This window comes from Biomphalaria glabrata, chromosome 5 (assembly GCF_947242115.1).
Source record: "Biomphalaria glabrata chromosome 5, xgBioGlab47.1, whole genome shotgun sequence".
NCBI lineage: Eukaryota > Metazoa > Mollusca > Gastropoda > Planorbidae > Biomphalaria > Biomphalaria glabrata.
This window is the reverse complement of record NC_074715.1, coordinates 22,242,405-22,267,834: the sequence shown is the minus strand read 5'-3', so window position 1 is coordinate 22,267,834 and position 25,430 is coordinate 22,242,405. Positions and strand designations below refer to the sequence as shown.

Below are 25,430 nucleotides of genomic sequence, written 5' to 3'. Positions count from 1 at the left end.
ACTAATTAGTGTTTGCTAGATAAAGTGATGGTGTCTGATAATTATTCTACCTACTTAATATCATTGTTGACCTAAAATGACACTAAAATACATATATTGAAAATAGTTTAAAGATCAAATAAAGACATAGAAACACTATCAAATATCTATTTAAACAAATATTAAAGCATTCATGATATTGATATGGACCATTATTTTCTTGAGCACTTTTGAAATCATTGCATTTAGTTTTTTTATTTTTTACTTTATGAACTCTAAATTTTGTATGGTTTCTAGGTCAAATTTTAAAATAGACAACATAAATGGTTTGTTTCATTAATATATTTTAGGTGTTGGTGGAATTTTGCTTTGTGTTATCCCTGAGCACAGTCATCAATTTCACAACCATCTACTCTTTACTGTTGGCCTTGCCCAACAGTATGATGATCTCACTGACCTATATCTGCTACCCAAGAATGGCCTATCCTTTCAGAGCTCCCAGTACCAGCTCATCAGATATAAACTGAGTTTTGTGGTCAAAGAGGGTGAAAAATACAAACTCTGTTCATTGTGGAATGTTTTCTGTTTACTTTGCCACATGATGTCCATACTTCTGATGTCCTGCTTGGCTATGATTCTTGGAATTCAAATTGCAAGTAAGAATACATTTCAATGACAGTTTTGGAATAGATTATTTGCTACATTGTATCTAAGTTATCTACTTATCAACATTTAGTCATTTTAAATTGTTCACACACAAAAATCATTATGAATATCTGGAAAACTATGTGGACATATGCAATAGAAAAGAAAATGTCAGAATTCAGTTTTAAAAAATTAAGAAGAAGCATTCAAACAGTAACAGTTTTCAATACAAAATCAAATGCTGCATGTGAAGTCAGTTTGGTGTTTGGTTCAGTCCTATGATAGTGTTGAATGAAACAAGACCGTTTTTAGTTGGCAAATTAATCTAAAAACTCTCATCAGATGCAGCAAATGTGCCCAAAATATAAATAAAATGAGCCAAACAAAGAATAATAGTGGATTTTGTTAAAGAAAATTTGAAAAAGTACTAAATGTAGAGTCATTCAAAATACAACCTTGCACAGGCCAGAATGTATTCAATGCTGTTGTGAATTTTTATAAAAGAACTGGGTTAGTGTGCAACATGATAGCAAGTAAACAACTGGTGAAACTCAAGTTTTGACTGAGAACAGTTGTAGGTCTGTCTTGTTGCTGAATAAAAATATAACAGAACACCCTGACCATGTAGGTTTACTTGATTAGTGTGTCATTCTTTAATAAAATATCTGTAAAGCTGCATAAACCTTGAGTATGTGATTCACTCATTTATCAGCATGATCAAATCAGTGAACTAATTGTGTCCTTTTGCTTAATCTTCATGTCTCTTTCACCTAAGCAGAATTTTCATTCAACGGTTCGGACCCTGGCCATTGAGGTCAATAAGTTGGCAGCTGTTTATCAGTAGGCTGATGAACTGGCGTGACCAGCAGTGTGCATCTCCTTTCAGTCATTTTTGTTTGGGGTCCCAAGACATGTATAATTAGCATTTACTTCTAAAAAAAAAAAGTTTTAAAATAGTTGATTGTGACTGACTGTCAAAGCAGGAAGTTGTGGTGCAGCCATTATGGTGCCATGTTCATTTGGCACATTGTGGTTTTGGCATGAAATATTTTAGTAATTTAATAGGTTCATTTTATTATGTCTTTAAAAAGTGATACATGTCTATGTTTTGTATGTGTTTAAATATATATTTTATACCTAGAACAATAGTTAGTTTTGTCCATTAGATTTGAGATTTAAGTTTGTTGTGTACTTATTATATCACTAACATGAGTGTGGCAGGGGCTTTAGCCCCTTAAGGGTTCAAACCCAGGACTATCAAGACAACATGTTCAGAGCACATTCTTTTTCATGTTTTTTGTTCATTAAGCTTCAGCCTACTTATAAAGGGGACTAATTCAGCTTATACCAACAACACTTCAGTCAAATACAATTTCTTTCTCTTGTTTGAGATACCAAATAAAATAATTAATTACCAATACTTAGTTGATAAATAGGTTAATTTTTTATTGATTCTTGTGTTGTCAGGTAAAAAAAATATTTGTGCAAAATTGTGTGTCAAATTAAGTGTACAAACTTTTTACAAGACAGACATACAGTGTGAATTGATATAAGCTTTATAATTACATAATTTAATGGACTGGATATAGTCATTGCTACTTTTTACTCTGTGCTAATTCAATAAATATTTTATAAAACTTATAAAAAAAATTTTTATTGTAATGGTTAAGTAATAAATCTATACAGTTTTTAAAAATTACTGATCTGATGATTTTTTTAGATGCCATTGGATTTCTGACAACAATAACTCCCTTGAATTATTTGTGCTCACGTAAGTTTTAGATATCTATGCATTCATAGATTCAAATTAAAAATGAGAATCACTAAAAACATTTAATGTAATGCATAATAAGTATTGCAACCAAAATGCAGAATGAATGCTTATTGCAACAAGATGACATTTTTAGCTACCTAAATTATATTTGATAAATTATCTACTATGCCTAATTAGTTATCAAGCTTCATTTTTAATTTGTAATTGTTTGTTATTTCAGGTGGAGGATTATTGACAATGTCTACAGCTGCAATTTGTATTTCTTTACTAAGACCTGATACTTGGGTTGGCCATAAGCATGCACTGACCATTGTTTAACTTTGTGATAGTCTTATTATTTTAATTTAAAATTTTTCTATTAATATATACAACGTTCTGAGACTTTTATTTTATAGTATAATTTTTGTATTGAGCAATAAGTGAATTCATTAACTGACATTAAGATTTCACTTTATTTCACAGAAATAATGATACTTATATATTGAAAATTATTCTCAATTTTTATATCATTCAAATAATTTATTTTAAAAAATGTATACAATAAATTAATAATAATAATTTTCAGTTTTTGACAGACATTTGAAAAACCTTTCAAGTAATGATCATTAAACATATACATAATTTTTCAAAGTATTGTTTCATTGTGGAACTTCATTAGTAATGTTTTGCTTTTGCTGAGTTTAGTTTCTGTTTTTTAATATATTTATATATGTAGGCCTATGCCAAATCATGTCTTAAGAAAGACAGGTGTATTATAGATCTTTTTATTAAACTGTGATGGTCACAGTTATTTTTTTTATTCAAAATTTGGTTGCCTTAATAAAACTTTGAGTTTTTTAAAATATTCATTAAAAAAGTAAAGTAAATAAACATGTTTGCAGCAAAAAATTATTTTAAAAAGAAAAAAAGCATTTCAAAATTGCCTGTTATAGTTTATTTTTAGCTATGAGTTAATTACTTATTTTTTATATGATTAGCACCAAGGTGTTAACTCTCATCTATTGTGGCATAAATATATTTATTACATGCTTTTCTCTCTAGTAAAAATTATAAAACTTTCATTTAATCCAAAGATATTTTCATTACATAAAGTGTCAAAAAGCTTGATGAGTAATGTTGGAAATAAACATACACATTTCAATTTGAAGCAAGTGAGAAACTAAAAACTTGGCAAATGCAGCTTACTAAATCTCTTCCGTGGACCTCAATGGAACTATACACATATCTCCTTATAACTTTTTCACTTTAAAGCAATCTACTTCAGGAAGAAGCTTTGTACATTTATATTTGTGTCATCTCCTATTCTCTGTGCTATGCAGTTGGCATCAAAGTGACTCTTAAATGCCTTACAATTATAAATTACTCTCAGGTTTATTGCAATTATATCTTCTACTTCTACCCCCCCCCCCCCATCCAAACTGTCTTATGCTGCAAAATGTTACATTTCTTTTTTCATCTATAACTGTTAAAGTTTGACTCTCCCTTTCACTAATTCTCCCAGTTAGCAGCTATCTAAAAGCATTAAACTTAAAATAAAAAATCAATAAAGTGTCCTTGTAAATACTATAAACTGTTTGAATGTTTGAGGACAATGTAAACTTGCCTCTGTTTTGCTATTGTATCACTCCAAATTCTGATTCTGATTGATTCCAATTTGTAATTTTGTATTATGTTTACATTTCCTTTTTGTTTTTCATGGTATGGGATAAAGGAAAAAAATAGAAATGAGGCCCTCAATACGTTTTTGAATATAAATATGGGAAAGCCTACAAAGGAGACTTCATTTGATCTCTAATGACTGTGTTGAATGGCCTAAGGTAGTAGCCAGTGTGTATGTAAGAGACAGCTCAGTTCGTGGAAGGCATTGTCCCTATTGGACTACTATATCAGAGAACGTATAATGTAAATAGTTTATCCTAAAGGAGTAATAGATTTACAAGGGTGTACTTTGTAATGTGGACCTTCTAATTGGAAGATGCACAAAACGTTTCTGTTCCAATCACATTAAAAACAATCATTTAATACATATTGAAATGAATTTTGTTTTCAATTTACCTGCATATAATTGCTCTACAAACTTTGTCACCATAGTGAAGCATAGGAATCCATTAGCTGTTTTTTATTTATCATTCTCAGAGTTAGATTAATTTAATTGTTCCAAACTATTCTCCACAAATTTTGTCCCTTTCCCTCCTTTTTTTTCTAATTTTGGACTCAAAGTCTACCATGGCCTCTCCTTCCCAATTTTCATTTAGATGAATGTTTATTTTGTAATTAGATATTGAATGATGATGCTATATTTACAAAGCTTTTATCAATTCACTGTCTGTCTGTTTGGTAAATAGTTTGTACACATTATTCCTCCCACACCTAATCTTAGATTAAGCTAAAATTTTGCACAATTGTTTCTTTTACCTGACAACACAAGAATTAACATAAAACAATAAATAATTATTTAATTAACTATTAGTAATTAATTATTTTGTTTGGTAAAATGAACAAGGGAAAGAAATTGTAGCCTACTTGACTGATGTGATGAGATAAGTTGAATTAGTCCCCTAGAGGACTCTTAAGCCCTGAGTGAAATAATTTTTTATGCAATTAAAAAAGGATCATGTCAATATTCACCAAGATACCCCCTTCTTCCCTTCCCCTTTCACAACTGGTCCAGACAAGTGGTAGGATCATAGCGCATTGACAAAGCTAGAAGCTAAACAAAAACCATTGGTAGAAATATGTCTAATTGTACGGATTTATTATGTCTAGGTCAATTGTACATACAAATACATGACTGATCCAAACTAATTGATACAATTACACTTAATATAAGCTTTTTTTTTTATAAAAAGTATTTTTTTTATGTTTTTCTTGTTTATGTATTGTAAATCACTTGTGTATACTTTTGTTTCATAATAAAACATCTTTCTTGATAAAGCAATAAAGTATTCCATCCTTCTTGCATGGGCCCCATGCATTAATTATAAACCATGACTTATGTTGATATAAACAAATATCATATAATGTATAAAAGGTGATGGTCTTCTTACATATATAGGTCATCTGGTATCAGAAAATATCTGTTCCACATGTCATACTTCATTCTTTAATGTATGATAGATGATGGTTTATCCATAATGCTATTGATTCCATCACTTCTAGTTAAACATTGTAACCCTCAAGTAGCAGTCCCTGTTTCACCTGTTAAATATATATTATTAAAATTGTTTGGTAAAATTTAATGATGTGTGCACCATGATACAAACAGCAATAAATGTTGCCAGCAATGCATCTTTGTGATAAAGTTGTTAATAAAAAATTGATTTTTCGTTGTGTAGCTATACACTTTTTGTGTGCAACACATAATGTCTGTAAAGTGAATAGACTTTTTGTGTGTGACACATAGTGTCTGTAAAGTGAATAGACTTTCTGTATGCACTTGACCACTAAACATGTTCACTCTAGGTCTTTTTGTATTGCATACACCCCATGTCTATACTAAATTATACATATGTTGGTATTGACTACTGTAAATGTCTACACTAATCATTGTACATGTATTATTACCATTATTATTGTACATTTCTACACATCTAAGTTGCTTTTTTTATGTTATGTTTATACTATAGAGATGTTATTTTTATACCTGAATTTCCCTTAAATATGATGATAGACTTATGTGGGCCTATAATGTTGCTAGTTAGATATGGACCTTTGTAGTGATTGTAACTTTTTGAGAAGAAAATAAATTTTATAAACATTTGTATTTTTTAGTCATAATAAAGTTCTGTAAATGGCTTTATTAAATGTTAGTTTTAACTTTTTTCTTTTCTTTTTTTTTTTTCTATCTTCTATTTTTGCTTTTACTTAGATACATGGGTTTTAATAGCTAGATACATTTTAGAAAAACATTTTTCTAAAAACTTTGTATTTTTTCATACCCAAAAAAAATTGCCATAGAACATGACAATAACCTGAACGTTATTGCAGTTATGTCTAGATCTAGATCTTTGTATGTGAACTAGTAGTTTTAAACATGTAGATTATATGCATTTATGAACTAAAGTATTAATTTCCAGAAACAATTCCTGGTTCTAAAACATTCCATTCATTCTATAATGAACTGTATATGTTTTGATTTGTGCTAAAGATTAAACATTTAATAGACTATGAAATAATGTTCGGAGTTTATTTTATGTTTGTATTGTTTATAGAGATCAAACCTTTTCTAAAATGAATCACATTTACATTAGGGTGGGGAAAAAAAAAGCAGGGCCCTCCTCTCCAGCCTAGCGATCAATGGGGCAGATGATGTTAAGGTCATCTGTTTCTTTGGTCAAAGGTTAATGGGCATGTCATGTGGCCAGCACAATGACCAACCGTCTTTACTTTCCCCAACTAAAGTCAGGTACCCATTAGAGTTGGGAGGACTCGGGGACGCCCTGAAAATCCCTAAATTCAAAATCCCAGTCTTCACCAAGATTCGAATCCAGATTCGGAAGCAAAGCGCTTAACCACTCAGCCACCGTAAATTAAAATATTTGAGTTGAAATCCGTTAGATGATAGCTTCTGGGGCAAAGTTTGTTTGACTCTTTTCTTTGAAGTGATGACAATTTGACAAAGCTTCTTAAAGACTATGAAAGAACTGTGATAATTGGTACAACAATATTGCGATTAGCAGACGACATAGCCTCGACTCGAGACAAAAATACACCTTCTCAACACAATCGTCATTCCAACTGCTACATATGCATGTGAGACGTGGAAGTCATCTGTCAAAATTGAGAAAAGACTAAATGTGGCTCAACAGAGATGGCTGAGACGGATTTTGGGAGTCATTAACACAGACCGGATCTCAAACAAGGAAATCCTATGCCGAACTGGGAGTCGAACACTTAGTGAGGTTGTGATTGAGCGTCGCAGGAGGTTTGCGGGACATGTTCTACGTCAAAATGAATTACGCACACCAAGAGTTGCGATTACATGGAAGCCAAAACGAGGAAAGCGCAAACAGGGACGTCCTCGTATTACTTGGCGACACACCTTCATGGAGGACCTCAGAACAGTGGACACCAGGTGGGAGGAGGCTTCAGACATTGCCAGTGACAGATCTTTATGGAGACAGCTTGCCGCCCAATGCGCCGAACGGCGCGGAGGACCTAAGTCTAAGTAAGACTGTTGGCGGCCCCATACTCCAATAGAGGTGACGGGCTGTAAGTAAGTTAGGCTTACACTGCAGGAAGCACTCAAGATAGAAGAAAAAAGAAATTGTTGGCATAGCACCTGTGTTACCACCCAACAGCTTAACATTGTAATACTGAGAGTTGAGACACTTGAAACTCCAAGCCAATGGAAGCTCCCCTTCACTGACCTGTATAAACAACTTTTCTGGCTGGTTGGGATCCAAGCAGAAGTAGATTTGTTTGCTCCTTTGTTTCTGATGGCTCGTATCCAAAGACACCCGGGCTAGAGGCAGGACCGATATTCTCCACCTTTATTTCCTTCTCCAAACTACATTGAACGCGTGGGTATCCCCCATCAAACGATGGATTGTGACAGAGCTGTTGATGCTCTCCCTGCCAGTAGATTGAGCTGTTGATGCTCTCCCTGCCAGTAGATTGAGCTGTTGATGCTCTCCCTGCCAGTAGATTGAGCTGTTGATGCTCTCCTGCCAGTAGATTGAGCTGTTGATGCTCTCCTGCCAGTAGATTGAGCTGTTGATGCTCTCCCTGTCAGTAGATTGAGCTGTTGATGCTCCCCCTTCCAGTAGATTGAGCTGTTGATGCTCTCCTGCCAGTAGATTGAGCTGTTGATGCTCTCCTGCCAGTAGATTGAGCTGTTGATGCTCTCCCTGCCAGTAGATTAAGCTGTTGATGCTCTCCCTGCCAGTAGATTGAGCTGTTGATGCTCTCCTGCCAGTAGATTGAGATGTTGATGCTCTCCCTGCCAGTAGATTGAGCTGTTGATGCTCCCCCTTCCAGTAGATTGAGCTTTTGATGCTTTCCTGCCAGTAGATTGAGCTGTTGATGCTCTCCCTGCCAGTAGATTGAGCTGTTGATGCTCTCCCTGCCAGCAGATTGAGCTGTTGATGCTCTCCTGCCAGTAGATTGAGCTGTTGATGCTCTCCTGCCAGTAGATTGAGCTGTTGATGCTCTCCCTGCCAGTAGATTGAGCTGTTGATGCTCTTCTGCCAGTAGATTGAGCTCGTCTCCACCCATGTTCTACTCTATCGTCTCCTCTCATGACCGTTTCCAACCGGGCGCAATTTTGAGGCTGGAAAGCGCTTCTACACCTGTGCCGTCTAACAGACTTCTGGATAGTGTAAGGGTGAAGTAAACTTGGAGTCTTGAGTGAAGAAGTAAACCAGTGACATGATAAAACACATTTTCATTAGATCCTTATAATGGCTTCCTAGACAGTGCTAACGAAGAAAACGTGAACTCAGTCAGTATGATCACACTACCAAGTCAAAAGACCGCGGAGAATGTTACAAGTGTCATACTTAATTCTCGGTCATATTAATGTTCACAAGATTTCGCTACATCATGTTTGTTTACAGGCTCTATCAATTAAATTATAATTATTTAGGTAAAAAAATTTAATAACGTACAAAAGACATATGACACTCCTCAATATGACATTTCTCTCACAGACAATATGACACTTCTCTCACAGACAATATGACATTTCTCTCACAGACAATATGACATTTCTCTCACAGACAATATGACACTTCTCTCAAAGACAATATGACATTTCTCTCACAGACAATGACACTTCTCTCACAGACAATATGACATTTCTCTCACAGACAATATGACATTTCTCTCACAGACAATATGACATTTCTCTCACAGACAATATGACATTTCTCTCACAGACAATATGACATTTCTCTCACAGACAATATGACATTTCTCTCACAGACAATATGACATTTCTCTCACAGACAATATGACATTTCTCTCACAGACAATATGACATTTCTCTCACAGACAATATGACATTTCTCTCACAGACAATATGACACTTCTCTCACAGACAATATGACACTTCTCTCACAGACAATATGACATTTCTCTCACAGACAATATGACATTTCTCTCACAGACAATATGACATTTCTCTCACAGACAATATGACACTTCTCTCACAGACAATATGACACTTCTCCCACAAATGACATTCCTCTCAAATACATCAGCATTCGAATATCGAGGGAGAGATTTTGTTTTTGGTAAGTTTTAATGTTGTGTGTATAGCGCAGTAGTTTAATTATTGCGTCATTAGCCTAATAAAAGGTGTTTAAATCAAAATGTACATTAGTTTACTTCTTCAGATTTTATTGAGATTTATTCAGAACAGTTTTAGACGTTTCTCAAGCTAAGGTCAGACAGTCTAGACCTCAGTTCAGCTTGTTTGAATAGTCTAAAGTCTACACCAAACCATATAAATATATTATCTACGCTAGTTCCCTTAAATACGTGTAAACAAAATTCAAAATGGTCAAAACAAAACAAAATGGAAACAAATTCTTATTATCGTCTCTAGAACGCCTGAGGTGTAAACGTACAACACAGCAGTAGTGTATGTGTGTGTGGGGGGGGGGATTGTGATTCTTTATCAACCTATTGTGTCAAAATGTAAATGTTCAACAATCGATACATAGTGTGAATATGTTTTCGGGGGGCTTGTTTGAAATCAATATTAAAAAGATTTTCAAACGAAACGAAGAGTTCTAACATTTAATAAGCAAAATAAAAAAAAAAACTTAAAAAAAAAACAAAGCTTATCAACGGGGAAAAACTCCACATTTAAAGCTATGTAAATATATAACTTATTTTAAAAAATTACATTACCAATAATAAATTGGCTAATCGGTTGATTTGTTTAAAACTGAATGTATGTTTTGTTAGGTGAAATGAATAAACTCAGAGAAAGTTTCCACTTGATTCAAGTTATACGTGTGGGAGAAATAACGTGACAACAAGTGTGTTAACTTACTGCCAATAAATCCTTATTCAATTCATCGGAAACTCGTCCATTGTCTGTCTCATAAACTAATCTAATGGGACTGATTATACAAAGCTCATTTTTATATGTCCGACTGTTAACGAGGATGTCATGTATCATCCACAACAATCCACCGCCTTCACTTCCCACCAACTTATCTCAGATATCCATTACCGCCTTCACTTTCCACCAACTTATCTCAGATAGCCATTACCGCCTTCACTTTCCACCAACTTATCTCAGATATCAATTACCGCCTTCAATTTCCACCAACTTATTTCAGATATCCATTACCGCCTTCACTTTCCACCAACTTATCTCAGATAGCCATTACCGCCTTCACTTTCCACCAACTTATCTCAGATATCCATTACCGCCTTCACTTTCCACCAACTTATCTCAGATATCCATTACCGCCTTCACTTTCCACCAACTTATTTCAGATATCCATTACCGCCTTCACTTTCCACCAACTTATTTCAGATATCCATTACCGCCTTCACTTTCCACCAACTTATCTCAGATATCCATTACCGCCTTCATTGTCCACCAACTATTTCAGATATCCATTACCGCCTTCATTGTCCACCAACTATTTCAGATATCCATTTCCGCCTTCATTGTCCACCAACTATTTCAGATATCCATTACCGCCTTCACTTCCCACCAACTTATCTCAGATATCCATTACCGCCTTCATTGTCCACCAACTATTTCAGATATCCATTACCGCCTTCATTGTCCACCAACTTATCTCAGATATCCATTACCGCCTTCATTGTCCACCAACTATTTCAGATATCCATTACCGCCTTCACTTCCCACCAACTTATTTCAGATATCCATTAACGCCTTCACTTCCCACCAACTTATCTCAGATATCCATTACCGCCTTCACTTCCCACCAACTTATCTCAGATAGGATCATAGCGTATTGAGAAAGCTAAACGCATGAAATTGCGCTAAACAAAAACAATTGTTTAAAATATTTCTAATCTCACAGATTTATTTATGCTACTCTAGATCTATTATGACTGATCCAAACTAATTGGATGGCTGCCTGGTGTGCGGTTTGCGCGCTGGACTGTCGTTGGGATTTATCGACGGTCGAGGGTTCAAACCCTGTCCGCTCCCATCCCCCGTCGTCCTGCGGGAGGTTTGGACTAGGAAGTAAACTATCTTCAACTCTGAAGGAACATCCGAATTATGTAAAACAAACAAACAATTGATAAAACTTCGCTTAATATATGCTTTGTTTTTAAAAAAAAGTTTTTTTTAATTTATATTTTCTTGTTCATGTTTGTTATGTAGTCATATCGCCTTGTGCCTACATTGATAGATACTTGTTTACATCACTATATAACCTTAATTATATTAAATTATTATTTGACTTATTATTATTATTATTATTAAAGTTATATTGACCAAGCTATACATTCAGAAGCTCAGAATGCAGGAAAATATTAGGCACAGGGGCTCCTCTTCGGATCTCTCAGGAGAAGCTAAGGGAGCACATCACTAGTTGTGCGTCACTACTAAAAGTTTAAGAAAACACTTCACCAAGTAGCTGAATACTAGTTCTTAGTTAAAAAGAAAACGCATACTTTTTAACGAATCAATGCAGTTTTTGTTTCAATGTCATGAACAAACAGACTCTAAAGTACTGTGTCTCTGCTTGCCTACCACAGTTCCTCCCCTACTCCAGTAATATAGAGCCTGAATGAGGCAGTGAACCAGAACAACGTCTATATGTTAGGCCTACATTGTGGTGTAACAATTGAACCATGATTGCATTGAGGAAGAAATAATGAGAAAATACCTAACACATTATAGCATAAGATATTGTGAATAAGTTATAAATAATTAAAAGTGTCTGTTTGCAAATCCTTATCTACCAACATTAGGCTACATGGCATTTTATCAAGTCCTTACCTACCAACAATAGGCTACATGGCATTTTATCAAGTCCTTACCTACCAACATTAGGCTACATGGCATTTTATCGTCCTTACCTACCAACATTAGGCTACATGACATTTTATCGTCCTTACCTACCAACATTAGGCTACATGGCATAGTATAGTATCAATTTCTTTTTCTATAAAAAAAAAATAAGCCAAGAAACAATAATAAATAGTAAAAAAAAATAAAATAATTAGAAACAACGCTTATATAAAAAAAGTATCTTTAATATATGCGTTTTTTTTTAAATTAGGCGCCAGCTTGCTTTAACTGACATAGAATATAGCCCCTGGCAGCAAACGCCTTCCAAACGAGACAGTTGGAGATTTATTTAAAGGGCCGAGAGATACACCGCTGAGACCAAAAGGAAATCTTCACCCTAAACAGACGTAGACGGGAATAAAGAATCTAAACCTAGCCCCTGCAGACAATGGTTATGTCTGTGCTGGGTGAGGCAAAATATGAAGATCACAGCTAGGACTGAGTGGCCACATGAAATTCGTCACTCCACAATCTTTGGACTCGAGGACAAGCCTTATTATTTTTATATTATGAAATAGTCTGTACATTTCTTATGCCACATGCTAAGATCAATGTGTACACTTGCTTCTTCTTCCCTAGTGCCATTGGAGCGTAGAACGAGCCTGAATCAGCCAGGAAACCAATGACCTAGCAGAGTTAAAAAGTCTGTAATTAACAAGCATGCTGGATTAAGACATGGATATGCGTTGGACGTAATTATCTTATCTTTTGAAGGAACGTCTGTAATGAATAAGATAATATCCCTTATAGTCTAACCGGACCCTAACCTTTGTTCATGAACTAAAGCAGTTAGGCAGATCAATTATTTAAATTAGAAACAGTAGTAGGTCTAAAGTTGTTCATTAACGCGCCTCTTTAAGTTGACAGTTCGCTAATAGATCAACAAACTTTGGAAACCAAGGGTGTCTCGTTTTAACTCTTCATATTATTATTTCTAGGCTTGATAGAGACATGTATTTGTATGATGTCCTTAGTGTACACACAGTTTTCTATTTCACTTCTTTTGGTAAGTTTAAGTTTTCAAATGCAGTTACCTAATGGAACTCTTTAAAGTGTATTGGAATGAATGCCTAACGACCAAAACCTTTTTGAGATTGATGCTACTAGTGCTGTGATCCCATTACCGGTACCTGATAAGATTTTTTCGTTTCTTTGTTTTTCTATCTAGACTTCTCTCTAGCCTGCTAAGCCTACTGTCATGACTCTGTGGGCTAGAGGTTCCAGTTCTAACAAGTTCCACTTCCTATTCTTTAAAAAAAAAAGATCGAACATTTGACTAAGCCGTGTTGTTTTCATGCGTGACTCTAATCAGATAATGATTTGTTCCTGTAATTATTGTTGCGCATTGAAGCGTTTAACAAAATGAGACATACAAGCAAGCACACGTATGTTTGAAGTCCCTAAAAAACTTTGGGTAGTCCTTAGAAGAGCATGTCTTGAACTTTTTACCAAACAAGAATTTAATACAATCACTATTGTATCTACTATCTACATGAAAGTGAAATCTCCTCATCATTTCAGTGTGGACTTTGAATCAATATGAAACATTATGTAACGAGTATTTTCGCAATATTCCAATAATTTCGGTTTGGATTTCTGTGTTCTGAATCAATATGAAACATTTTGTCACCTGTATTATTGTCATCTTTCATTTCTTTCAGTTTGGACTTCTGTGTTCTAAATCAACATGCAAACTTGGACGAATTTGTAAGTATTGTTTTTTTCTTTTAACTATTTCGTTTAAAAAAAAAAACAGCAACTTTTTATTACTATCACTATTCTGGGGATAAACCAAAGAAAACTGAAGTCTGCCTATTTGCTTCACTGACCCACAAACACACACAAATAACAACTTAGTGTCTTTTGATTTGTATTATCTCAGTAGAGACAGAATCTTGAATTATGATGTAATCTAATTAGTTGAGACATTCAGGTATAGGAAACATTCAAACAACAAACACCATTGTTTTTAAAACTATATGTGTGTCGATTGCTAAAATGCTTGGCACCTGAATTAAGAGGTCATGAGTTCGATCCATGGATAAAGCAGAGAGTTGAATACTTCAGGATTTTGAAGAGTTTCTTAGTTTTCCTCAGATCAAATTAGTCATTAACATTTGTTAAGAGTACAGAGGTGAAAGGTCATTGCATGTTGTGTTGATCAAGCCACACTATTGTTAATTATTGACTACATAATGCGTTACCTGGTCATGGCCATATTCTTATATGCTTGCGAGTCTTGGACGCTGACTGCAAAGCTTGAGAGGAGGATGCTAGCAATGGAATTGAGATGCCACAGAAGGATACTAGGTATCAAATTTAAAGACCGCACCACAAACGAAAAGATGAGAGAAAGAGTTTGTACAGCGATTGGGCCCAACGATGACCTGCTAAATATTGTAAAAAACGCAAACTAAAACTCTATGGCCCTATTACAAGGTCTTCGGGGCTCGCAAAGACCTTCCTTTCGGGATCAGTAGAAAAAGAGGCAGACAGAGAAAGCGATGTGAAGATAACATAAAAGAATTGACGGGCCTGCCACTGAAAATATAGCAAAAAAAATATATCCAAATAGGCCTAAACTGACGTAGACGGGAATAAAGAATCTAAACCTAGCCCCTGCAGACAATGGTTATGTCTGTGCTGGGTGAGGCAAAATATGTAGATCACAGCTAGGACTGAGTGGCCACATGAAATTCGTCACTCCACAATCTTTGGACTCGAGGACAAGCCTTATTATTTTTATATTATGAAATAGTCTGCACCTTTCTTATGCCACATGCTAAGATCAATGTGTACACTTGCTTCTTCTTCTTCCCTAGTGCCATTGGAGCGTAGAACGAGCCTGAATCAGCCAGGAAACCAATGACCTAGCAGAGTTAAAAAGTCTGTAATTAACAAGCATGCTGGATTAAGACATGGATATGCCTTGGACGTAATTATCTTATCTTTTGAAGCAGGTGGGGACTGGATGTCCAAATCGGTCCCCGAGCATTTCTATACAATCCGGCCCATACATTGTATATCATTTGATGGGCATCCAATTCTAGGTTTACTTGTCCTCAAAATCATTATGTTAAGTTCGATAATGTATCTATAACTGTACTCATGCATACAATGAACTCTATATCTTTATAAGAAATATATGTCAGGTGGGGTTTCAATGTGTTGCCCTAGGGGTTTCCGGATTCCCCCACCTGAACAGTGTAAACCAAAACAAAGAATACTAGCATATGAACCAGGAAATAAATTGAACAACGAATAAATGTCATCGAAGATAAGATAGAACTAAAACATCATCGATTAAACAACAATTGCTTAAAATGAACAAAATTTAATAATACATAATTGTAAATTAACATATTTCCATGTGTATCAATTTCATGATGGTTAACATTACATTAATAATTGTTCAAATAAAACACCAATAACTATAACACACACGCACACTCCGTCTCGGCGCCCTACAGATCAACAGCTTCCTACACCACAAACAACGCTAGCTAAAGACACGGCTCCATGGACAAGAAGGCGACACTCTTTCCCATAGCCCTAAGCCTAACACCCTGAAACGAAAGAAAACCTAGATCTAGCGATGCCGCTACAACAAAGAACTTTTCATGAGCGACACCCGTACCGAAAGATCAGCCTACTTACTAAAACTATGTACTTACGTACCGTTAAAACGGGGAAACAGAAAACCAGCTCACAAAAAAAGCTCTCTCCACTGCGGGAACTAAGGATGACGTAAACATACACATACTCAATATTCTAGACAACAAAACGGGCCTAATACAAACTACTTCCTATACACTCAAACACAACTATGAAACACAAAAGGAAAAACTTCACGCGCGCACTATAATATGTTGCTTTTTAATCGCTAAGTATGTAGGCCTTATAAGGACGAAGCCTACGAGGAGCTCTGTCTACGGATGAAGGCTATTATTTCGAAAAAATGTGTTTGATTCAAATAGTATTCCACTGTAGAGTCTGAGAAAGATTTTTTTTTAAACACGACGCTCAAATGGCACTTTTACAAGAGAATATTATAAGTCTTTAACAATTTGATAAGTTTCATAGTGGCATCCACGAGGCCCATTCGGTGGCCCTAACGGCCCATTTGGGTACCAGCCCACCGGGCATTTGCCCGAATGCCCATATAGCCAGTCCGCCCTTGCAAATAGCAGTCTCGGCGCTAATGCTTGGAAGCCAGTCAGCGACCGCATTATGTATATAATTGAAAACTAATTTAAAACATCATTGAACAAGTCAGTGTTTTATATTAGTAACTTGCAGTGTTAAGTGTTTGGTAATGGGAAACAATTTATGAATTGAACTAAAGGGACAGTTTCTTCAGCATGAACTCCGCAGCAAACTTGGAATATTCCCCGGGGCATGTTCCCTCGAAAAAAAAACAACTTTTTTTTTCGTCTCCTCTTTTAGATGATATAAAAATATATTTTTAAAAAATCCATTGAGATCATTACTGACCATGCAAACTTCCATGACAGTTAAGACTAAGACTAAGACTAAGACTGCTTTATTGATCCTTACGGAAATTTGTTGTGATTACAAGGACTCGTTTCTCATATAAAGACAACACAACAGAAACATACACATAAATACAACAGACAACATGAAGAGTTCATTCAGCGTGCATTGAATGCTTAATTTATCTCACACAAATTATCCTTTCTATTTTTTAGACGCTCTAAATTTAGGTGCTCTTTTTACTGCACATGTATGTTCCAAGAGAGACTACTCATCCTCTAGGAAGAGTTTTGGTCTTGTGTCATCAGTGCATCTGCAACAAAGAAATGCCCTTGTATCTTAGTGAATTGATCCAGACCTGGATTGATGACTCTATTTATCCACAAGAGAGCATCGTGCTAATGCACTATTGCGTATACTCCTTTGCTTCCTGTGAATGTAGTAATTATCTACAAGTTGGAAACACCTTGTCATTCATGCATCTACAACAAAGAACCATAATCTTCAAATCCATCCATCCATCCATCCCAGTGGCGCTACAGCCCATGGAGGGCTCTGGCCTGCTTTAACACATCCTTCCATTCAGATCTCTCCTGGGCCTTTCGTCTCCACGCCCTAACCCCAAGCTGCTTCAGATCTGCTTCCACGTCATCTATCCATCGCATTCGGGGTCTGCCTTTGAGTCGCCTGCCTTTTGGTTTTTGCCTGTATACGATTTTCGCTCCTCTGTTGTCTGACATTCTTTCAAGGTGACCTGCCCAACGTAGTCTGTTCTTTTTTATTTCGTTCACTATTGGTGGGTCTTCATATAATTGATATAACTCATGGTTAGTGCGTGTCCTCCACCCTGTTTCATCCTGTATGGCACCATAGATTTTCCTAAGGATTTTTCTTTCCCAAGTGTTAAGTAAATTTTCAGATGTCTTTGTCAGTGTCCAGGTCTCACTTCCATACATTGCTGCTGGTCTTATTATAGTTTTGTATATTATTTTCTTGGTTTTACTTGAAATCATTTTGCTCTTAAGTAGATGGTGGGTGCTATAAAATGCCCTGTTGCCTGCTGCTATTCTTTCCTTTATTTCTGTTAGTAGGTCATTTTTTAAATTAATAGTACTTCCTAGATATTTGAAAGTTTGGACGTTTTCAAATTCGTGGTCTTTGATTTTGATATTTTGTCCCTCTGTTTGATTGTCTCTTGTCATTGTGATGTACTTGGTTTTACTGTCATTGACCTCAAGTCCTGCTGGTCGAGATGCTTCTTCTAGTTGTATGAAGGCTCTAGCGATGTCAGAGGTTTCTTTACCCAATAAGGCAATGTCATCGGCATAAGCAAGGTATTGTAGAGGTTGGCTGTATATCGTCCCTGTTGGTTGTGGACCCATGTTTTCTCTCCTGAAGTAGTTAGTAATAGTTCCCCTTGTGTTTATGTGTATATTTCTTATAACTCTCTCCAGTGTTAAGTTGAAAAGCATGCAGGAAAGTGCGTCTCCTTGTCTTAATCCACGTTAATCCTAAATTCCCGTGAGTGTTCTCCTTGTATTATGACTTTGCTTTTTGAGTTGTTTAATGTCATATGTATAAGTCTTGTCAGCTTATTGGGTATTCCAAAATCCTGTAGTGTGTCATATAGGTATTTCCTTCTGATACTGTCATAAGCCATTTTATAGTCTATAAAGAGTTGGTGGATTGGTATGTTGTATTCATGGCATTTTTCTAGTATACATCTTAGTGTGAAGATGTGGTCGGTTGTGGATTTGTTGGGTCTGAAACCACATTGGTAGTCACCTAAGATTTCTTCTGAATATTTTCCAAGTCTCTTAGTTATAAGCCTAGACAGTATCTTATAAGTCACATTTAGTAGAGAGATTCCTCTGTAATTACAGCACTTTAACTTGGATCCTTTTTTGTGTATTGGGGTTATAAGAGCAGTTTCCCATTCTGTTGGTATTACTTCTTCTTCCCAAATTCTTGATATTAGTCTGTGTATTTGGGAATGTAAGTCTTTCCCTCCATATTTAATTAGTTCTGCTGTGATTTGGTCCTCTCCTGGTGCTTTGTGATTCTTCATGGTCCTAATTATTTCTGATGTTTCAATGAGTGTTGGAGGGTTCACTAAGGGATCTGGTCCCCCATGCGGCAGTTCATATTCTCCATTGTCTCCATCTTCAGTGGTATTTAGGATCTCCTCAAAGTATTCAGCCCATCTCTCAATGACCCTGCTGTTTTCTGTAATAAGCTGACCATCTTTGTTCTCACACATGTGTGATCTAGCTTGAAATCCGTTCTTTTCATCTTTAATTTTCATATACATTCCTCTCATGTCTCCCTCCTTTGCTAGTTCCTCAATTTTAGTGATCTTGGACTTTTCCCATTCCCGTTTTTTCTTTCTTACAACTTTTGTGGCCCTTCTTCTTGCTTCATTGTATTGCTGTCTAGTGTTCCTGGTTTCTCTCTGTAGCATTATCATGCGGGCATTGTTTTTCTCTTCTATAGTTTGTCTGCATTCATCATCATACCACCCTATTTTCTCGTTCTTTTGTTTAAATCCAACTACCTCTTCTGCTGTTCTTTTGATAGCATGCTTTATTATTTCCCAATGCTCATTTATGTTATTTTCGCAGTCCTTTTCTAATGTTGTCAGTTGTGTTTGGAGTGCCATTCTATAAGTTTCTGCAACAAGTGGATCCTTTGTGAGTTTTTGACTATCATATTGCTGTGCTCTCTTTCTTTGGTAATTGTGTATGGTACTTATTCTTTGTCTAAATTTAGCTTTTACTAGTAGGTGGTCTGAGTCAGCATTAGCTCCTCTGAAACTTCTTACATCTAGTATGTCTGATCCATGTCTCTTATCTATGAGTATATGATCTATTTGATTCTGGGTGTTGCCATCAGGTGAGATCCAGGTTACCTTGTGAATATTCTTATGTTGGAATTTTGTGCTGCTGATAGACATTCCTTTTCCTGATGCAAAATCCACTAATCTTATGCCATTATTGTTGGTCTCTTCATGTAAACTTTCTTTGCCAATTATTGGTCTGAATGCTGGTTCCTTTCCAATTTTTGCATTGAAATCTCCTAGGACTATTTTGATGTCATGCTTTGGCGCTTCATCATAAATTCTTTCCAGTCCATCATAGAAGGCTTCTTTTGTGTTATCATCTGCATCTTCAGTAGGGGCATGAACATTGATAAATGATATGTTGAAGAATTTTCCTTTCAAACGTAGTGAGCAGAGTCTATCACTTACAGGTTTAAATCCAATGACATTACCTACCATTTCCTTTTTAACAGCAAAACCTGTACCTAAGTTGTTAGTGCTTCCACCACTATAAAATATAGTATACTCCTTGGTTCTGAGAATGTCCGAGTCTTTCCACCTGATTTCCTGTAGGGCTGCAAGGGGTATCCTATATTTCTTTAACATTTCAGTAAGTTGGGCTAGCGCACCTGCTCTATAAAGGCTTAGCACGTTCCATGTCGCAAAACAAAAATCATGTCCTTTTCCAGGCCTAGGTCGTTTTCCGTTGAGATCTGTCCGGGTTTTCTTGTGTGTATTAGCTTTCGTAACAGTATTTTTTATATGACAGAGTTGTTAGCCCTGTGCATAACCATCTGGGGGGCTGCCCCTTTCAGCTCTCTGGATAGCTGCCTTTATTTTCGGGTAAGGTGCCCTAGCCTTTGTGGATCCCTCCACTTCCTGCAAGGCAGCAGGTTTGATTTTGGTCCACCCCGGGTATTTTATTTCCCCGGTACCCACCATATCTGGAGGGCATTCCCCTATCCGCCACCTGGGGAGGCGCTCGATGGGAGATCAAAAACTCCACACGAGATAATCTTCAAATACAAAAACAAAATTTAATAAAATACTCTGAAAGACACACAGATAAAGGCACATTCCTCGTTCCATATATTTTTATTATTACATATAAATGTGGCTGATTAGCGAAGTTGATGGAGCGTCGAGCTAGTAACACAAATGTCGTGGGCTCGATCCGCCATTTTTTCCAATGACAACTAAAATAAGATTGTTTAGTTGACTTTATTATTGGAGCATAGGTAATGATGAAAAATAGTATCACTTCTTACCCTTTCTATCATCACTTGTTTTCATTTCTATCATCACTTGTTTCCCTTTCTATCACCACTTGTTTCCCTTTCTATCATCACTTGTTTTCATTTCTATCATCACTTGTTTTCCTTTCTATCATCACTTGTTTTCATTTCTATCCTCACTTGTTTTCATTTCTAGCATCACTTGTTTTCATTTCTATCCTCACTTGTTTTCATTTCTAGCATCACTTGTTTTCATTTCTATCACCACCTGTTTCCCTTTCTATCCTCACTTGTTTTCATTTCTATCACCACCTGTTTCCCTTTCTATCATCACTTGTTTTCATTTCTATCCTCACTTGTTTTCATTTCTAGCATCACTTGTTTTCATTTCTATCACCACCTGTTTCCCTTTCTATCATCACTTGTTTTCATTTCTATCACCACCTGTTTCCCTTTCTATCATCACTTGTTTTCATTTCTATCCTCACTTGTTTTCATTTCTAGCATCACTTGTTTTCATTTCTATCACCACCTGTTTCCCTTTCTATCATCACTTGTTTCCCTTTCTATCCTCACTTGTTTTCATTTCTAGCATCACTTGTTTTCATTTCTATCCTCACTTGTTTTCATTTCTATCCTCACTTGTTTTCATTTCTATCCTCACTTGTTTTCATTTCTATCACCACCTGTTTCCCTTTCTATCATCACTTGTTTCCCTTTCTATCATCACTTGTTTCCCTTTCTATCATCACTTGTTTCCCTTTCTATCATCACTTGTTTTAATTTCTTACTTAAAATGTAATGCTTTTGCCCTTTTTTAAAGTTTATTTTTAATATTAATTGATTTTTTTAAACTAAAAACAAAACGTTATTTAAGGTATGGATAAAAAACCTATCGTATTCGCTGGCTCCGTCCTAGAAGTCTGCTGTACAATCAATGCAAGTTTTACAGGAGAGCTCGTTGAGTTCGAGTATCTCAAAACTAAAGCAAAAGTTCGGACAGAATTTGGAACCAGGAAAGTCTGCTACAATTTCACTTTGTTTGCTCCAGACAGTCTAGGAAGTTTCTCTTCTTGCAGAATTGAGCATCAACGTCAATGTAAAGATTTTTTTCTAATTGTTGTGGAAAGTAAGTTCAAGCTTTTCTTACTTAAGCCTAGAGTTTGTTTTTAGTTTCTTACAAAGGCCTCTCTTTTTTTAGTTTCTTACAAAAGCTTTTAGTTTGTTTTTAGTTTCTTACAAAAGCCTATAATTTGTTTTTGTCTTTATTTTCGTACAGATATTGATAGGTTTAATTTAGTAATACTAATTATGACAATGTCTTCGATTCCGAAGTTTAATGATGATGATAAAGTGCAGTGTTTCACATGGGTATTATTATTTGTATATTGTAATTATTTGTAACTTTGACTGCCTTTGAAGCACTTGTGCTTTGTGGCAAAACAAAATAAAATTGTTAACTTGATACGCAAATCCATTTGCGACCTACATATTTTTCTGGGGGTCTCTTTAAGTTTTCTTTTCTTGCCTGTCTTCGACAAAGGGTTTTTCTTTGGGCCTCAAATGTGTGTCCCGCGACCTTCTTGAGAGCTCTCTGTCTCATTCGGAGGCCATTTGCAGCCAGCTTTTTTCCCTCTATGCCAGTGAGAGCAAAATGGCTCCTGAGTTACGCAGTCCTCCTAAAGCCTAAAAAAAAAAAAGAACGCCCCCCCCCGATGCGGAATAAGTGTCCGATCCAGCACAGTGTCGAACGGTAAGTATTAGTACGTAATAATTCAATACATTATTCAATGATATTAGGGATATAAGATTTGCACAAAGATAAACGTAGATTGCTACACAGAAACAGTTTATATGCAATAACGTTTTTGGAAGATTTTTTTTTCGTGTAAATTTACAAAGCTATCTAAACAATGAAACATATGTTAACATTTTTATAGAAAAAAATATTCTCTGTGATCCTTGTCAAACTGAACAAACTGTCAGACTTGTTGTCCTTTAGAATAGAAGCTTTTTGCTCATACATATGTATTTCAAAGCCAAATTATTTTCTGAAGAATAATGCTGGAAAGGTAACAACCTTTGTAGGCCTATTTCAGTAGAAAAGCTTTTCATTTGACAGTAGAGCCCTTTTTCGAGAGGTATTCACATATAACTGAGATTGTTGCATTCGTTTTGGTGGTTTAGGAACTAGCGATTTTTCGTTCTTCTAGAGCTGCCGATGCTTCTTCACTGTCCATAGCTTTCTTGGTCACCATCTCTCTCCACATATCTAAGCTCATTCCCTAAAATCAAAATAAATTTTAACTTAATGAGCTAGTTCGTGTTGACATATTTTGAGATAAAAGCTGGTCGTATGGTATACACGATGGACTGTCGTTCAGTTGTCTCGATGGTCCCGGGTTCATGCCCTGCCCGCTGCCATACCCCGTCATCGTGCAGGATTTTGGACTAGGAAGTAGTTTATCTAGCTCTGAGTCTGAAGGAACCATAGACTTATATATTATACTAGACTGGAAACCGGAAAGAAATTCTTATCCGCGATTGATCGATTGACAGACCTATATATATATATTAGATAGATAGATAGATAGATAGATAGATAGATAGATAGATAGATAGATAGATAGATAGATAGATAGATAGATAGATAGATAGATAGATAGATAGATAGATAGATAGATAGATAGATAGATAGATAGATAGATAGATAGATAGATAGATAGATTTTTATGTACGTAAACTGTCGTAAACTCTTTTTCAAGCACTAAGTGGAGTCGCCCCAAAATCAATCTTTTGTGTCTTAAAAAAGTAATGATCTTTAGTTTTCAAAGTTTAGAAATAATGCAAAATCATTTCTCGCATATTCACGCAAATATATGAAACAAAGCCATTTTCTGTTTGTTTCCATTGAGATAATGTTTCAAAAATCCTAGATCGAAATAACTCATGATGATTTAAATCATATTATGTCTTTTAACTGCATTACAAAACAACGCCTTGATCCAACTTTCTAAAAAAAATTCACATTTGTTGTAGTGTTAAAGAAATCTCCATGTCCAGTCTAGAGCAGTATATATATATATATATATATATATATATATATATATAAGTCTATGGAAGGAACATTCGAAATATGTAAAAAAAAAAAAATTACAAACATTTTACAAAAATAAGTTTTTGCGAAACAAGGTAGATCTACCTGGTTTCAGCAGTAAATGACATTACATTCTTTTTATTTAAGTTTGAATTAAATTTTGTTTTTTCAAATCACAATTTTATGTCCGTTTCATTTCCTTTAATTTCTATAAAGTTTAGAGGTTGGGCTTTAATAATATTTTTTAAATTATAAAATTGTAATTTTTATTTATTTTTCATTGCCAGAACCTTTTCCAAGGACTTTCAATGCTGATTGCTATACACAGTTTCCTAATTTGGTATGTCAATGGGAAATGCCAACTTTTATTGTCAAGAGAAGAAATGTCACAGTTACAATGAATGTTGAAGTGTTGAACAGGTAAATGTTCTAATATCCCGTCAAAAACACTCTGGAGCTTCAGAAAAGAAAATGGAAAGATTTATAATTTTGTTGTAAATAACATGAGTTCATTTCGTCACCTGTTTTCATTGATGTCTAGATTTATTTTACAACGCTTACATTCACTCACTCTGTATGTTGTATTAATAAAACGCCTCAAAGAATCTTGTATATATTGTCTTTAATTACACATGCACTCTACATAAATGGACGAAAATAATGTTCAGAGTATCAGTGTGGAACTTTTTAGAAATAGGCCTACAGTAAAAACTAAAAAACTGCTATTTCAAGTTTTTGCGAGTTATTCACCCGTTTTTTTTTTTTCGAGTTCGAGTTTTCCCTTTATAAATAGATCTATCCATGGATCTATCCATCTATCGACTCTAAAAAATCTTGCTGATTAAAAACTCGAGATTTTCGCTATTCTTTTCACCTTTTTATTTTTTATATTTTATTGCATAGATTCTATAAGTTTTCTAGATCTATCTATTTGATCAATTACCAGCGTTAGTGTGTTACTATTTGCGATAAATCAGGAAGGTCAGTAAAAACAATATTTATTTCTAAAAACAGATAATAAACAAAGTTTCTAGGTTTGTTTTAACTTTCTTCTATTTTCTCTTTTATATTCTCGATTGATGAAATGACCTTAAAAATGTTTATAATCTTTCAGTAATCCCAGACAATTAAATACTACACATTGTAAAAATGTTTATAATATTTAAGTAATCCCAGACAATTAAATACTACACATTAAAAAAATGTGTATAATCTTTCAGTAATCCCAGACAATTAAATACTACACATTGTAAAATGTTTATAATCTTTCAGTAATCCCAGACAATTAAATACTACACATTGTAAAATGTTTATAATCTTTCAGTAATCCCAGACAATTAAATACTACACATTGTAAAATGTTTATAATCTTT

The 25,430-nt window shown here is 35.1% G+C and overlaps 2 protein-coding genes across 12 annotated transcripts in view; both read left to right on the top strand.

The window, feature by feature from the left end:
• LOC106068946 (uncharacterized) overlaps nucleotides 1–6,573 on the top strand; it is a 50,819-nt gene extending 44,246 nt beyond the window's left edge. For all 8 annotated transcript variants that reach the window (XM_013228467.2, XM_056030405.1, XM_013228462.2 and 5 more), the window contains 3 exons: nucleotides 330–635; nucleotides 2,345–2,395; nucleotides 2,619–6,573. In XM_013228467.2, the coding sequence (XP_013083921.2) occupies nucleotides 330–635; nucleotides 2,345–2,395; nucleotides 2,619–2,716 (455 nt within the window). In that variant the 3' untranslated portion in view covers nucleotides 2,717–6,573. The remainder of the gene's footprint in view (nucleotides 1–329; nucleotides 636–2,344; nucleotides 2,396–2,618) is intronic.
• A 6,771-nt stretch (nucleotides 6,574–13,344) lies between these two features.
• The window catches only part of LOC106066064 (uncharacterized), a 36,364-nt gene continuing 24,278 nt past the window's right edge, over nucleotides 13,345–25,430 (top strand). The window contains exons 1-4 of one of the 4 annotated variants that reach the window (XM_056030390.1): nucleotides 13,345–13,419; nucleotides 14,075–14,120; nucleotides 21,838–22,089; nucleotides 24,345–24,477. In XM_056030390.1, coding sequence (XP_055886365.1) covers nucleotides 13,375–13,419; nucleotides 14,075–14,120; nucleotides 21,838–22,089; nucleotides 24,345–24,477 — 476 coding nt within the window. In that variant the 5' untranslated portion in view covers nucleotides 13,345–13,374. Of the gene's footprint in view, nucleotides 13,420–13,744; nucleotides 14,121–21,837; nucleotides 22,090–24,344; nucleotides 24,478–25,430 lie in introns of those variants that run through there. The other 3 variants (XM_056030391.1, XM_056030392.1, XM_056030389.1) reach the window with 3 other exon arrangements.